The sequence below is a fragment of the Lycium barbarum genome, chromosome 4, assembly GCF_019175385.1.
Source record: "Lycium barbarum isolate Lr01 chromosome 4, ASM1917538v2, whole genome shotgun sequence".
In the NCBI taxonomy this organism is placed as follows: Eukaryota; Viridiplantae; Streptophyta; class Magnoliopsida; order Solanales; family Solanaceae; genus Lycium; species Lycium barbarum.
In genome coordinates this window covers 147,332,653-147,349,575 of record NC_083340.1, presented here as the reverse complement: position 1 = coordinate 147,349,575, position 16,923 = coordinate 147,332,653, and the positions used below count along the sequence as shown (strand labels likewise).

The 16,923-nt window shown below is 34.7% G+C and overlaps 1 protein-coding gene and 1 pseudogene across 2 annotated transcripts; one reads left to right on the top strand and one right to left on the bottom strand.

Annotated features, from left to right (window-relative positions):
• Positions 1-4,189: 4,189 nt before the first annotated feature.
• LOC132636954 (probable 2-oxoglutarate-dependent dioxygenase AOP1) lies at positions 4,190-6,788 on the top strand (annotated as a pseudogene).
• A 3,676-nt stretch (positions 6,789-10,464) lies between these two features.
• Positions 10,465-15,843, bottom strand: LOC132638817 (polygalacturonase QRT2-like). Of its 2 annotated transcripts, none has more exons than XM_060355579.1 (10): positions 15,772-15,843; positions 15,442-15,488; positions 14,554-15,311; positions 13,964-14,134; positions 13,701-13,727; positions 12,868-13,075; positions 12,701-12,782; positions 11,673-11,781; positions 11,311-11,427; positions 10,465-10,944 (listed from the first exon to the last, which is right to left on the bottom strand). In XM_060355579.1, the coding sequence occupies exons 3-10, from the start codon at positions 14,617-14,619 to the stop codon at positions 10,714-10,716; spliced, it is 1,011 nt and encodes a 336-aa protein (XP_060211562.1). In that variant the 5' UTR covers positions 14,620-15,311; positions 15,442-15,488; positions 15,772-15,843; the 3' UTR covers positions 10,465-10,713. The 2 variants fall into 2 exon arrangements, with proteins under 2 accessions (XP_060211562.1, XP_060211563.1); XM_060355580.1 differs by lacking the exon at positions 15,772-15,843 and having other exon boundaries at positions 14,554-14,695; positions 15,178-15,311; positions 15,442-15,646.
• Between the last annotated feature and the right edge of the window lie 1,080 nt (positions 15,844-16,923).

Below are 16,923 nucleotides of genomic sequence, written 5' to 3'. Positions count from 1 at the left end.
TAGTTTTACAGAGAGATCATGTGTTCACATGCCTCATTTTTTCGCACCTGAAATAGCCCCTGGACCACATAAAACTTAATAGGGACAAATCAGAAAAGATAAGGTTAATTGTTTCTTGATTTAATAAGTGAATATTTTTTTTGATAAAAAAAAAAAGGTTACGTGGACACTTTTTTAATCCGGAGGGAGTATTATAATGCTGAACACAAATGTTCCTTTATCTTTGCGAAGGGTGCACTTCTGGTCCTGGTCGAGAAAAAAACTTTTTAACTAAAGGAAAGATACTAAATACAATGTATTAAAGTAAACTAAACAGCTAAGATTTTGTATATTAATAGGAAATGGAAGATCCTCTGCATCTGAATTCCTATTTCTTGCACTCTTTACGGAAATTGCTCGGTCGACGATGAAAATTATTAAGAAAAGAATTGACAGGTTCGAATCCGATCTGCCGGCATCGACTTATATCATATTTAGCCAAGCTTTTAAGAAGTTGAAAGTGCTTTTTTAAAAAACAAAATAATGCTTGTTTTAGAAAGCTCCGGTGTTACGCAAGCTCATAGGAAAAAAAAAGTGTTTTTGAGTAATAGTAGAAGCTCGAAAAAGTAGTTTTTCCCCAAAATCATATTTGGAACTTTAGCTAAGGACAAATTCTTGGTCTGATATTAGCAAAATTGATTCCAAATTGATTAGTCAAATAAAAATTGCTACTCTCCAAAAATACTTTTTTGTAAAGCACTTACAGATGAAAAACACTTTTAAAATAAGCAGATCTTGAAAGTTTGACCAGATAGACTATTATTCTCGAATTTTGGCTAGTCCATTTCTTTACTACTCTTTCCGTTTCACAATAAGTAGTGTTTTTAGCTTGAACATACCCCTTAAGAAAACTACTCACTCCTAAAAAATAAGAAGTGTTTTTATTAATTTACCCCTAATCAATTGCCTTGAAAAGAAAGATCTTTAATGGTTTCTAGGTCATATGAAAATACATTTATTAAAATGAGAGAAAAATTGGAAGAAAAAAAATTAATGCTTTTTTAATTTTGTGAAACACTACTTATTTTGAAATGGTGGGAGTTGTTTGCTGCATTTCAGTTTTGTTTAAGCGACTTTTTCAATCAATATATTTGCAAATGTTGATGTATAATTTCGCACGCCATAGTACATTGATAGACATCCTAACTTGGTCTCAACTGACAAATTAGCACTCCAACTTTGAGAATGCACATCTGGACACCTCAACTTGGCTTAAGCTGGCCTTGTAAACACCCCAACTTTGAAAATGCGCATTAGACAACTTAAATTTAACCGTGTTTAGATGTGCATTTTCAAAATTGGGGTGTTTACCGGCCAAACCAAGTTGAATTGTCTAGATTTGCATTTTCCAAATTGGGTGTTCACTTGCCAATTGATGTCAAGTTAAGATGTCTATCTATGTGTTATGTCATTTCATAGTACTCTTTTAAAAAGAACGAAATACATTTACACAAGACAAATGAACTAGTCTATAATAGTAAAAAGAAAAGTCTATAATAATCTTGAATATATTGTTGAACTATGGTTTTCCTTTTCTCATATATATTTTGTTTCTAACGTATCGTCGCTCAAAATTTATTTTGCTATAGCTTCGGCGTGATACATGGTTTTTTTGATCCCCGCATAGGGTTGGTCTAGGGACTCTAAACTCTCACAAAGATGAGTTAGTGTTGTACGCAAAATCTAAATGATTGGCAAAACAACGAGTTACAAATGAATTCATTATTAAAAGCAAGTTGCATGATTTTAGCTAGGGGTGTACATGGACCGGGTTGGTTCAGATTTTTTAAACACCAAATCAAATCAATTGCGTCGGGTTTTAAAATTTATACACCAAACCAAACCAATAAAATTCGGGTTTTTCAATCTCGGGTTTTCTCGGGTTGTTCGGTTTTCTCGGGTTTTTCGGGTTGTTTGGTTTTCTCGGGTTGTTTGGTTTTCTCAGGTTTTTCAGGATTTTTTTTCGGAATAGTCTTGATACAAAACATATAACTTTTACTTCAAATATTTCTTTAGTCCTAGTAAGATACAATTATATAATTAAGGTGTTTCTTAAGAAAATAACACAAAATGTGAGAAGAGTGATGACATTGTATCAAAATATACAACAAAAGCTAATATAATCGGTTAAAATAAATATTGCTAATTAACAAGCCATAAAAGAAAATGACCATAATCTAAAAATACTAAGTCATGCTAAAATAAGTATTACTTACATGACAAAGAAAAAAACTTAAATTATGTATTTTTACTCTATAAATCAATTATGCAAAGCTAAAGAATAGATATCTAACATTATTGTCATTCCTAGTGGTAAGTTGAATTTCTTTTGTTAGGATTAGTGTTGAGTTGGTTTTGGTTTGGACTTTATTTGAGTTACTAACATCCATGGGATATAAAATTTATGGACATTCAAAATTCTAAGTTCAAGCTTGAATAATACGATAATAAATAAAAAAAATTACGAAAAAATTTAAGAAATATTTATAAATTACTTTACAAATAAATATTTTTATGTATAAAATGTTTTAAAAATTGAATACATGTAATGTCGGGCTGGTTTGGTTCGGTTTGACTTTTTTTAGTTAAAACCAAACCAAACCAATTATAGTCGGGTTTTTTTTTCCAACACCAAACCAAGTCAAACCAAACCATTAGTCGGATTTTTTTCTCAGTTTGACTCAATTTATCGATTTGGTGCGATTTATCAGTTTACTTTGTACACCCTAATTTTAGCTCATGCATGACGCAAACAGTTTAAGTAAACAGATTTAATTTCTCTTCTGTGTTGGGACAGATGGCCTTAATTCAGCTACTCTATTTTTTTTATTCTTCTTTTCTCCCACTTTTGTTTTTTAATGACAAATAAATTAGTTAGTTAAAAGAGGAAACTTAACATGTCAATCACATGCATATATTAAAATAGAAAAAGTATGTATTAATCAGCTTACATGTGTTTCGATGTTTATTTATTTGTGGTTGACATAATTGTTTGTATACTATTTTAACTTATTGTCTGATTGTTGGACATAATGTAAGCTTAAATATAGCAGGGAAAAGGTGCAAATATACCCCTATCGTTATACAAATAACGCAACTATACCCTTTTCGCTGACAATTCTTTTTAAGATATCATTTAGCTTATTTTTAATTTTAAAAACTTTCATGTGACCTTAAAAAATATCTGCCCATTTTTTTTAGCAGAATTAGCCACATGGTAATTTTTTTCTGGTGGGTCAGGTCTGATTCGTTTAATAAAACATCTCTGTGACTTTAGAAAAAATAGTCTACACATTTTACAAAACGAACCAGACCCAATTCACAAGAAAAAAAAAACTACCACGTAGCTTCAAAAAAATACGTCTACTCAAAAAAATAAATGGGTAGACTTTTTTTTTTTAAAGCCACGTGATATTTTTAAAATTAAAACATGAGCTAAATGATTTTTAAAAAAAATCCATCAGCAAAAAGGGCATATTTACACCATTTGTGTAAGGGCAAGGGGTATATATGCACCACTTTTCCAAAGAGGGGTGTATCTGCTCTAGATTGCAAAGTTGAGGGGTATATTTACACCTTTTCCCAATATAGTATAATCCATCCGGTCGACACAATAAGTATTTTTTTTAACCTTTTAAAGTTGATCTAAAATATGTGTTCTCTTAGCAAACCTTAGAAGACATTAATTATTTTATTCAAATTGACCCTTGCTCTAATAAATAATATCATATAACAACTTCCTGAAAAGTCTTTTCATGCTTGAGAAGAGATGAAGAGTAATTTAGTTAAATTTAGGTCTATCATTACACATAAAATTAATTACAATGTGACAGTATTAATACCCCAACTCCTTTTGTTTATGGCTAGTTAACTATTCTCACCTCAGAGAAAACATCATAATTCATCTGACAATTGTGTTTCTATACGGAGGTGGAGTAAGAACTTTTAGTTTATAAATTTCGAATGACACTTATTTTTCTTTATTGAGTTTTGAGTAGATTATTTGTACAAATTCAATGAATATTTCATCATATATTTAATATTTAAATCAAAGTTACTGAATTTTGCTGCACCCGTAATTATCATTGTGGCTCCACCCTTGTTCCTATATTAATGTGTGAAAGAGAAGAGACTTAACAATTTTGTCAAAATGGCATTCAAAGAAATGAAAATTCCCACAATAGATTTTTGCAAGGCAAAGCTAAAACCAGACAGTGCACAATGGGACTCAACAAAAGTTCAAGTTTTTCAAGCTTTGCAAGAATATGGTTGCTTTGAAGCAATATATGATAACGTTTCAAGTGAAATTAGGGAATCCATGTTTGGTACTTTAAAAGAAATATTTGAATTTCCAAAAGAGACCAAACTGAAAAATTTATCAGACAAACCATTGTAAGGCTACTTAGGACAGATTCCACACTTACCATTGTATGAGAATGTCAATTTCTTACTTGCTCCAATCTCAAAGTGTTGAAACTTTTGCCAATATCTTTTGGCCTCATGATGGAAATCCTGATTTTTGGTATGTCTACTTCTTTTGTTATTCGCTCCCTCTCAATTTATGTGACATACTTCCGTTTTTAGTCCTGATATGCTTTACTTGAGCCAAGAATCAATAGAACCTCTCTACTTCATTGAATATGTTGTTGTTGTTGTAGTACTTACGTTCTTAGTTTGTTTAAAAAAGAATAGCTTATTTCCTATACAATTTAACTTTAAATTCTCTTGTCTACCATAATTAGATTCTTTATAGTCACACTTTACACTTGTTTTAGGCTACAAGTTTCAGAAGCCATTTTTTTTCTTTTTAAACTTCGTCTCTAGTCAAACATCGCCGCATAAATTACAACTGAGGGAGTACTATATGCTCCCTCTGTTCCCATTTCTGTGATGCAGCTCCCTTTTTAGTTTGTCCCAAAAATAAATATATTTTTCTATATTTAGAAGAAAATTTAACTTTAAACTTCTCATTTTACCCTTAATGAGATGTTTACAGTCACACAAATGTCTGAAGCTTGTTTTATAACACATATTTTTTTTTTAAAAAATCGTTTTATCTCAATCTCCGTTCCATTCAAACAATGCAACAGAAGTTGGAACATAGGGAGTGGTACTCTTTAAAAGACTCTTTTGGTACAACAATTTTTTTTTCTTTTTAGAAAATAGTCTTCCATTAGAAATCATTGTGCTACTGCTGACTAATATATATTTCTACCAGTTGTGCGTTTTAATTTTAACATATAGATACACTTTATTAATTTTGGCAGCAATGTGGTAAAGTCCGACTCAAAGTCACCTGTGGAGTTGGATAAAATTGTAAAAATGATGGTTTTGGGGAGCCTGGGGCCAAACAATTATGTTAATGATGAATTCTTGGATCCCAACCATTATTATTTACGGTTTAGCCATTACAAGGCACCTCAAGGTGAAGATGAAACAAAAATTGGATTGAGTGGCCACTCAGATGTTACTGCTTTGTCCATGATATCACAAAGTCAAGTAAATGGATTGCAAGTTCTCAACAAAAATGGAGATGAGTGGATTGATGTCAACATTGCACGAGACTCCTTCCTTGTTTGGTCTGGGGATCCCTTCATGGTAAGTGTTACTTATTAATTGTTGCAGAGGCAGAGGCGGATTCAGAATTTCGAGTTTAATGGATTCTGGATTTTAAAAAAACGCAATATACTGTGTTCTAAATATATTATTTATAGATATCTAAAGGGTAAAATTCACAAATGCCCACTCTTAAGGTCATGCAACTGAAAAATAACCATTGCCATGGAGTTTCAAATTCCGCTGGTAAAACTCCAGGATATAGTCATTGAGTTTCACCCATGGAATTTGAAACTCTATGACAATGACTAGTTCTCAAAGACAAAAACGTGACCAGTGCTATTTTTCCTTAAGCAAGTGGATTTCTTTTTTAACACAAATACAACGCGTTAACTAAACTTACAGGGTTCTACCGAACCCGTAACTAAAACTCTAACTGCGCACCATTTTTAATAAATTTCTATGTACCTATGCATAGCCCGTGCCGAACAGGGTGCTCGAGCACCCACCAAGGTCTGCCCTTGATTACACCACTAAAAATATTTTCAACGAAATCCGTCAGAAATTGACCTGTCGGAAACGTTTTCACCAAACTTCAATTCCGTCGAAAATCCATATTTTGACAGACATTCCCGTCTAGAATTCTGCGACAAGATCCATCTGAAATAGACTTGTCAGAAACGTCTCCGATGAACTTTTTGTCAGAAAAGTTTCCGACGAACTGTTTGTCAGAAATCCCATATTTTCGATGGAAACAGCCATCGGAGATTCACATCTTTTAAGTGGTGTTACACGTCATAATACCAAAACTAGTTCTGAAAAAAATTGTGCAAAATGTATGCGGGCATGGACAAATGGTCGCTCACATTCTCCTATCCATAGGGTAATAATGGCGGGAGACAATGAAAGATTCTCCATTCAATTATCATCTTTACCAAAAGTAGATTACACCATAGAGGCCCCAAAAGAACTTGTCGATGAAGAACATCCTTTACTCTTCAAGCTTTATGAAGGTGTTGGATATTTTAAATATGTTATGTCAGAAGCTGGCAATAGAGCAGGCACGGGTGTTTTCAAGACTTACTGTGGTGTTTGAATTGTTTTAGTTCCTAAAGACTTGTTTAAATAGTTGTTACGCATTGTATTGTATTGTTATTTTAAGTGTAAGCCAACCACATTTATTCGTGTTGACGTGATCAGACTTTATTTCCTTAGCAAAAACTCTTTTTTACTTTCTTGTTGTCTTCATATGCTTGTGCTGAAGTATGTTCTGTTCTGTTGCTTTTATTCTTTAGTTGCATTACTAATACCTCATCAATGAATGAGATGGGGAAAAAATAGTCCAATTATGTGGCACCGTTCGAATTTCGAGAGTCAAACTTTTCAATTTTAACATTGAATTCATACATAGAAGCTTTAAAAAATTTCAAATATATTGAAAACTATGTAAAAAGTGCCTATAAATCACAATGATTAACAATCAAAATATTTAAAAGGCATATAAAGAGTGGCAGTCAAGTAAGAATTTGTTTCACTCTCGAAATCCGAAAGGTGCCACATAAGTTGGGACGAAGGTCGAAGGGAGTAAATCTCTGATAAATAATGTAAATATGTAGTCATAGAATATTTTGTAAATCTTCTAATTTAGGTTAGTATATTTTGTATCCTAATAGGACATTGTAACCATGGTATATTTACCAATTCCATCATCTAGTATTTGTCATTCTTGCGTTCTTGGTAAACATGTTAAGTTGTCATTTGCTAGGTCTATGTCCGAAACTTTGTTTCCGTTTGACATTATTCATAGTGATTTGTGGACTTCTCCGATTTTGAGTTCTATGGGCCATCGTTATTATATTCTATTTTTGGATGATTTTACCAACTATTTGTGGACTTTCCCTTTGGCTAGAAAATCTGATGTTTACTCAAAATTCTTAGATTTTAGGACCCATATTCTTACTCAATTTGAACGTCCTATCAAGAATGTCCAATGTGATAATGGGAGGGAATATACTAATAGCCAATTCAGAAAGTTTTGTGCGTCCAATGGGATGTCTTTCCGTCTTTCGTGTCCTCATACATCCTCTCAAAATGGGAAAGCATAAAGAAAAATTCGTTCACTAAATAATGTCATCCGGACTCTTCTTGCTCATGCTTCCATTCCTCCGTCTTTTTGGCATCATGCATTGCAAATGGCGACGTATCTCCTTAATATTTTACCAAGTAAGCTATTGGGTCACAAATCACCTTTAGAGGTCCTTTACCAACGGAAATCATCTTATTCTCATCTCCGAGTCTTTGGGTGTTTATGTTATCCCCTTTTTCCGTCTACTACTATTCACAAGTTGCACCCTCGGTCAACTCCATGTGTCTTTTTGGGATATCCACCAAACCATCGTGGCTACAAATGTTTTGATTTATCTTCAAATAAAATCATTATCTGTCGTCATGTTTTATTTGATGAGACTCAATTTTCGTTTTCCAAAATCCATACTCCGGCTCCCACCGCTTATAACTTCTTTGATGATGGCCTCTCTTCTTACTTGATCCATCATATAGCCGCCAACCCTCCATCGCTGCCCGCGACACAGCACCACGGCGACACCTCCCAAACTGGGCAGCAGCCTCCGTCATCCTCTATGCCGGACCAGTCTGCCTCTCTCCCCCACCAGCTTGCCACCAGCCCGCCAACTTCGTCCATTCCTATTCCTGTCCAGCCCAATACCCGCACTCACATGGTCACTCGTAGTCAACGCGGGATTTTCAAACCCAAGCACCCATTTAATCTACATGCGACGGTTACCAAGTCCCCCATACCTCGTAACCCGTTGGATGCGCTACGTGACCCGAATTGGAAATTGACCATGGATGATGAATATGATGCTCTTATTAAAAATAAGACGAGGGATTTGGTACCCCGTCCGCCTAATGTGAATGTTATTCGTTTTATGTGGATTTTTACTCATAAAGAAAAGTCTAATGGTGATTTTGAGAGGCATAAAGCCCGTCTTGTAGGTGATGGCAAAACACAGCAGGTTGGCATTGTGGTGAGACGTTCAGTCCGGTCGTAAAGCCAGCAACGATCCGCACTGTCTTAAGCCTAGCTCTATCTAAGCATTGGCCCATTCATCAGTTGGATGTCAAAAATGCATTTCTTCATGGTGTGCTCAAGGAGACGGTTTATATGCATCAGCCTATGGGTTTTAGAGACCCATCTCGTCCCGATTATGTGTGTTTGTTGCGCAAGTCCTTATATGGGCTTAAACAGGCACCGAGAGCTTGGTATAAAAGATTTGCTGACTTTGTTTCTTCCATTGGTTTTGCTAATAGCAGGTCTGACCACTCCTAGTTCATCTATCGCAAAGGCCACCACTTGGCTTACATTTTACTATATGTGGATGATATTATTCTTACTGCTTCGTCAGATGCTCTCCGCTGTTCTATTATGGACCTTCTTGGCTCAGAATTTGCTATGAAGGACTTAGGTCCTTTGAACTATTTTCTTGGCATTGCGGTGACCCGTCACAAGGGTGGTATGTTTCTATCACAACGTAGTTATGCGGAGGACATTATTGAACGTGCAGGAATGTCCTCGTGTAAGCCTTCTTCCACTCCGGTTGACACTAAACCGAAGGTCAGTGCCTCTTCTGGCGATCTGTGTGACGATCCTACTCATTTCCGGAGCCTTGCAGGTGCTCTTCAGTATCTTACCTTCACCAGAACGGATATTTCTTATGCTGTACATCAGATTTGTCTTCATATGCATGCTCCACGAGATACGCATATGCTTGCTCTTAAGCGGATTATTCGGTATATTCAGGGTACACTTGATCATGGTTTGCATCTCTACTCATCGTCAGTTACTGATTTGGTTTCATACACTGATGCTGATTGGGGGGGATGTCCAGACACCAGACGCTCCACGTCGAGTTATTGCGTGTTTTTGGGAGATAATTTGATATCCTGGTCATCTAAGCGCCAACCTACTCTTTCCCGCTCTAGTGCGGAAGCAGAATATAGGGGGGTCGCTAATGTTGTTTCTGAATCATGCTGGATACGTAATGTTCTCTTGGAACTACATTGTCCGATCCCTAAGGCTACTTTAGTTTATTGTGATAATGTCAGTGCCATTTACCTGTCTGGAAATCCAATCCAACATCAGCGCACCAAGCACATTGAGATGGATATACATTTTGTTCGTGAAAAAGTGGCGCGCGGCCACGTCCGTGTCCTTCATGTTCCATCCCGATATCAGCTCGCTGATATTTTCACTAAAGGACTGCCACAGGTCTTATTTGAGGATTTTCGAGACAGTCTCAGCGTTCGTAAACCTCCCGTTTCGACTGCGGGGGTGTGATAAATAATGTAAATATGTAGTCATAGAATATTTTGTAAATCTTCTAATTTAGGTTAGTATATTTTGTATCCTAATAGGACATTGTAGCCATGGTATATTTACCAATTCCATCAATGAGAATAATGACGGAATTAATCTCTTTCAATCTCGACAACTTGTGGTTATTTCATGACCTGGGGAACTGCGAAACAGATCATCCACAGCGAAGAAAATACTCGAAAAGGAACAGGATGTTTTCCTCTAAAGCATCAAATAGCAACGATTATTCAACTAGCACCAGATAGTAGAGAAGATCATGGAAAAAACAATTTTAAAAAAAGCATTATTTTTTTTTTTAATTCTTCCGGTACAACTTCATTTTTTTCAGCAACTATTCTGGGCCACTTCACAAGACGTTAGTTCGCTGAATCATGGACTGTGGCAAGCAACTCATTTCTTGCTTTATGTAGTTTTATTGATTTATGGAAGTCTATAATAAGATTATAATTGGGTGAGAGAAGAGAAGTCTAAAATAAGTCACATGCATGTCTTAATTTTATCCAACATCAACAATGGTACAACATAGAAAAAATTGCAGAACACAGCTTAAAGTTTAAAATAAAGGCCAAACAAAAAATTGTGTACAATACTTACGATGCTACAACTGTGACAAGGTTGTTCATTCTATTTTACTTTTCCTCTCCTTTTTCTTGTTATGCGCACAACACAGAATTGTTGGTGTTAGCCCTATATAAAAGTAGGTGTTGAGAGAAAGTAAAATCTCAAACTTGTGAGGGACAAGGACCAGGTTCGATACTATATTCTTGGCCATAAGCATTCCTACAATAAGCTGTAACCTCCCTTCCTGGAGTTGCTGATGTTAGTTGTATCGGTTGCATTGTTATATCAGTACATGGTACTGACTTGCTGCAGTTTAAATTTATAGCGATATCTGTGCTCGATGTTCCAAATATGTTCTGGTAAACAACATTGCTGATTTGCACTCCAGTTGCCTATCATAAAAAGGATAATGACACAGTTCATTCATCTAGAAAAATACTTACCTGCAGCCGGTGTTATACACCAAATCAAGAATTTTAACATTATCCAGTAAAAACTGTGAGACGGACTCTTCAAAATGTTGCCGTACCCATGTCGGATTCTCAAAATATGTAGTATTTTTCGAGGATCCGACACGGACCATGCCCAAAGGGAAAGATGTCCGAGTAACGTTGATTTTGCAATGTAACTGTTGTATCCGAAACAGTGTTGATAAGGAATCAAGAGGTATTTCCAGTTGACATTTTTGAAGAGTCTGAGCGAAACATAGGTTTTTATGGAGCTGAATATGTATTTAAAGCAGTTTTAAATTGTATTACCATTTCCTTGCAAGCCCCTCGAACATCACAGTAATTCTGGTCAATTATGATGGGGTTTTTGACAGAGTTAAATTCAAGATTCTCAAAAGTGACGTCTCGTACATATCCTCTGCCAACCTATTCACATCATGACATTCACAAGAAGTTAATAGGTGGATGGAGGATATATGTTAGGGAGTTAGCTGAATTCAGTATTTTCAACACGTATGATGTAACATAGATATACAGTGAAAAATCACTAAAATTTCAGCAACTACTAAATTATGAGCATGTTAAGTTTGAATCTTGAGTCGGCCTCTAATTAAAATCAGCGCATTTAGGAAGACTAAATTCGTGCAATTCATTTTCTTTGCTCTGCATACCTGCCATGTCTTGATGCGAGCTCCATTTGTGGTTCCATAGAAGAAAGCATTGCTCACATGAATGTTCTCTACTTGAGCAACATTTCCCCCTTTTCCTAAGCTTCCAATGCTGAATACAAACAAAGTAAAAAGATTTCATTAGTATTAGATAGCTAATATACACTCTGAAGTTAGCAAATTATCCTTATCCATTTAATTCAGATAAACATGAGATGTTGAATTCTTCTTATATCCAAAGAATAACAACTGCTATAACTGCTGAAGATTCTTTTGTTGTTGCTTCCAAAGATTACTTACTTTAGTCGAGGTTATTTAAACTTTAGGAACTCTTAGTCTTTTCACTTTTGTCACCTCTTTTTTTGGGGCATCATAATATAGTCTATTGTTATTAGAAGATTAAAACATCAATGCAATGAGTGTGGTGGGATAGTTGGATCTCTCCCCCTTAACCGGAGGTCTCGGATTCGAGCCCCGGGAATGAAGAACTTTCTTGGTAGGGAGCGTTTAACCGTCTTAGTTGATCTACCCGGCACAAATCCAAATTAATTGGAACAATGTGTTGTGGAGTATGTTGCTCGTACTATCCAAAAATGATGTTGCACCTGTGTCGGATCCTCCAAAACTGCACTATTTTTTGGACGACCCGCCACGCACCTGGCAACATTTTTGACGAGTCCAATCAACATAGGTTGTGGATACCAAATAGTTAAACCAAAAAAATTATGAGCCTGCTTCGATGGGCTTAAAAAAAGCAGCTTATAAGCTGAAAACAACTTATAAGTCAAAAAAAAAAATTGGTGTAGTCCAACTTAATTTTTTTGGCTTATAAGCTGTTTTCAGCTTATAAGCTGCTTTAGATAAGTTAAGCCAAATAGGTCAAATTATTTTTTTGGGGTTATTTTAGCACAAAATGACTTATAAGCTGGCCAGTCAAACACTCAAAAAAGCTGAAAACAGCTTATAAGAACTAGAACGTGGCTGTTGTGGCTGCAAGGGAACAAGAAAAAAGGTACTGTTGAAGAGACTACCTTATACCGTGACCTGGTCCACATTGAATGTTGTATATTTGGACATTAGAAGTGTAATATCCAATTGAAATGCAATCATCCCCTATTAATCACAAAGCTAAACTAGTCAATACATGAGTAATAATTCAAGTAGTATAACACAACAATAATTGACAAGTTAAGAGTACCACTGCTTATTTTAGAATTTGTAATTGCCACATATTGAGAAGCCTGAATGTGAATTCCATCTGTATTTGGACTATTTCCCGGAGATTGAATCATTACATTGTCCACTTTGAAGCCATTGCATCTCTCTATAAGTATATGAGTTTGGGCACTGTTGGCAAAATAGATGTTACTGATGGAGCTGTGACTGCAAAAAATGAACTTCCAGGCCTGTGGAACAAATTAATAAGTGAAGAATTAACAATTTTCTTTTGCTTCTCTTTAAGCATAGTCTACATGAACTTCTAAATATATTTAGTGTATGTTTCTGGTACGACATAAGTCATGTTTCGGATGGGTAAGTCAAAAATCTATCAAAATGGGGGAAGCCGGTGTCCCTCATGTATGAACGAAATTCATTTTCCTTGCAACTATTTTACCTTTTAACTTCACATTATTCGGAGCTAGGTTCGGTAGAACCAGTAGCTTTGCGTAAACCTTGTATTTTTGTTAAAAAGTTCACTAATATGTACTAAATAATTTATCAAGAACCCCGTAACTTCCTTTTTCTAGAATCTAGAACCCATAAACTCAAAATTTTAATTTTGCCTCTGTTACTGGTTTCAACTACCACTTAGACATTATTGTCAATCTTTAAAATTCAAAATGTTCATCAAGACACTTTTCGATTTGCTAATATCATTATTAATTAACCTGTGATATAATTTTTTTCGAATTTCTTTTTCTCTCACAAACCAAAAGCCGGAAAACATTTGTCAAGTAAAATGACTTCTGTTATACCAAACATACACTAGAATTAAGAATTCAAAATCAGATGGTGTCAAGAAATACTTACAGTGGGAGCTAATTTTGTGCATCCTTCCTGAAAAGCAAATAAAAAAGTAAAATCAATCCATGTGAGATACCATGCTAATGAAAGTAATTACAATATGAATAGAATTAATATTAGTTCAGAAACAAAAAAAAAAGGGTAAGTGAGTTCTTTCGTTCCGCCTGAGCTTTGGTGGACAGAACTGCCTGGTATTTATGTCGGTGTGCACAAGCTGATCTGGACATTAGAGTTATCGGAAACAAAAGTTAATTCTATCTGTGACATACCATTTCAGGGTGGTATCTACATGATTGATCCCACCATCCTTGTCCCTGCCCATCAATGGCTCCTGAGCCATCAACAATTAGACCACTAACATTTCTGAAAGCCAACCACTGACTTGGATCTTGCCCGGTCCATATACTAGGTGTGCTCGGTGCCACAAGTCTACCTGATATCTACAAGTCATAGAAATTCACTATTTCACTTAACTTGACGTTTCTAGATAAAATTTAACTTATATACACTGACAATGTAACGAATTTCACTTAACTTGACGTTTCCCATATAGAATTTTACTTATATACACTAACAATGTAACGAATTTTTACAATACCGTACTACAACATAATTTGTTGTAGCAAGTTGTCTGCTTTAACAATATTGTAATCTCAACTATCAGTGATTTAACTTATATAAACTGACAGCATAATGAAATTTTATACTATCAGTGCAACTTAGCAGGTCATAGAAGGTTGTCTACTTTAGTTTCCAACTAGTTTGACTATGAAGTGACGATAGTGTAATAGCAATTCCTATAAACTGTCAGGAAGTTAAACTCTTATGAATGTTAAAGAGTGGTTTATGTTTTGCATACCACAAAATAGATGTTCTCAGAATTGCAAGGGCCCCTCAATGTCACAGGACTAAGAAAAAATATCATGTTTTGAGGAATAATCACTTCAGGAGATCCAGCTGATGACGAACATGCATCATTCCAAGCATTAAGTAATGCCTGGATAAAAAGAAAATAATTTATTAATTACTAGAGCAAAAAATTTAAATATATTTGATATTTAGTGGAAAATAAAGGAATATAATCAAGGGTTGTGTTAGGATAGATAGGATCTAGCCACACTTAACTAGAGGTCTCGGGTTATCGAGTACGAAAAAATATTCTAGTAGGGAGCAATTCCCCCTTTAACAAGCCTATGCGGCGCGAATCCTGATTAGTCGGGGCTCTGTTGTAGCTACAAGACACCAGGCGGGAAACCAACCAAGAGCGCTTTCCCAGGCCTTATGTGGCACAAAGTCGGATTAGTCATGGCCCTAATGCAACTACCGGACACCAAGTGGAAATCCAACCAGGAGGCGCTTCCCCCTTTAATAGGCCTTTTGCGTCACGAATTCGAATTATTCAGGGCGCCAATTCAGGTATCAGGCATCGGGTGGGAAGCTAACAACAAAACAAAGGAACAAAAATATAAGAAGACTTAATTGAGAATCATCTGTAATGCCATCAGCAGCAGCTCCATAATCCAGGACATTAAAACTGCCTGCATATCCTATTATACTTGCACTATATATTCTTGAATTTGTCAAGCCAATTAAAATGAATAAGAGAGCCAAAGTTTTCTACAAAAAAAAGAAAAAAAAACAATATATAAGAATTACTGTCAGATAAATTCTAAATGGTTATTTAATAAAATAGAGAAAAAAAATAAAACAAATAAATAGGATAGTACTGAGCATCAAGAATCCTTACCATGCTATATGAAGAGTTAGAGGAACACATTTAAACCTGGTGATTATCTGCTTCATGACCAAACAATAATGTTTAATAACATGAGTTATTGAAAAAGAAAAGAAGAAAGTCATGCATTTTTCAAAATATTAGTGCTGAAGATAATCTTGGAAAATGTAGCTTAGTTAGCTTATTAGACTTCATTTATAACTTCATTAAATGCTTCAATAATGTAGAGTCTAGATTTAAATTTGAAATGAAAAAGAAGAAAGGATTATTCATTATAATGAAGAAATGAATATGTAAAATGCCCAAAAAAAAAAAAATGTGGAAGATAAATATAAAACTTACAATGGCAAGTGTGCATGATCTTGAATGAATTGATTTTCTTTGTGTAAAGAGCAGAAGTGGGAGATACTTATAAATGGGAATTTTTGCCATCGTGGGAAAAGATTGAAAAGAAAGCAACATAATAAATTTACAAATTTTGGAACAGTTTAAGATAAGCATATATGTCAGATTTTGAGTGTAAAATAAGTTTGATTCATTGGGAGAAAAGTTGTAGAATTTGCCAAGCATACGTACAAAGGCCAAAGCCAACACTTTATTTAATGTTTATGTTATCATAAGAGAAATTTAATTTATTATCAGTATGGTGACTTCAAATATGTGTTCCTGATCCAAATCATCCACCAATGCAAACACAATTTAGATCCTAATGCAATGCTCCCTTCGGATAAAAAAAAGTATCCATTTCGTCATTTGCATGCTCCTTATCAAATTGCTAACTCCTAGACAAAAATAGTTAATTTGACTAAATTAACTTTAATTAAATAGGTATTGGAATTTGATCACAGAGCACTTAATAGGGGCAAATCTGGAATGATAAGATTAATTCTTTCTTGATTTGATAAGTCGACACTCTTTTTGACCCAATAAAAAAAAAACTAAGTGGATACTCTTTTTCGGAGAGAGTAATAGGTAAAACATACTACTTCCTCCGTCTCAATTTATATGGCACCATTTGACTAACCATGGAGTTTAAGAAAGAAAGATTTTAAAAAAAAAAAATTGTGGTCCAAAACAAGTCTTAGATAAATGTATCTCGTAAATCATCTCATAAAATTAAATTGTTTCTAAATATAAAAAAGTGACATTTTTTTCGTCAAATTGAAAAAGAAAGTGTGTCACATAAATTGAGACAGATAGAGTATTAGTTACGTACAGAGTTAATGATACTCCATCCGGATCAAAAAAAGAGTTCACTTAGTCATTTGCACACCCCTTAAGAAAATACTAATTCCTAGACAAAAATAGGTAATTTGACTAAACTACCCCTAATTAAATAGGCATTGGGATTTGATCATATAACACTTAATAGGGGAAAATATGGAAAAACAAGTTTAATTCTTTCTTGATTTGCTAAGTGGACTCTCTTTTTTATCCAAAAAAAAAAAAAAGACTAAGTGAACTTTTTTTTTATTCGGAGGGAGTGTCTAATAA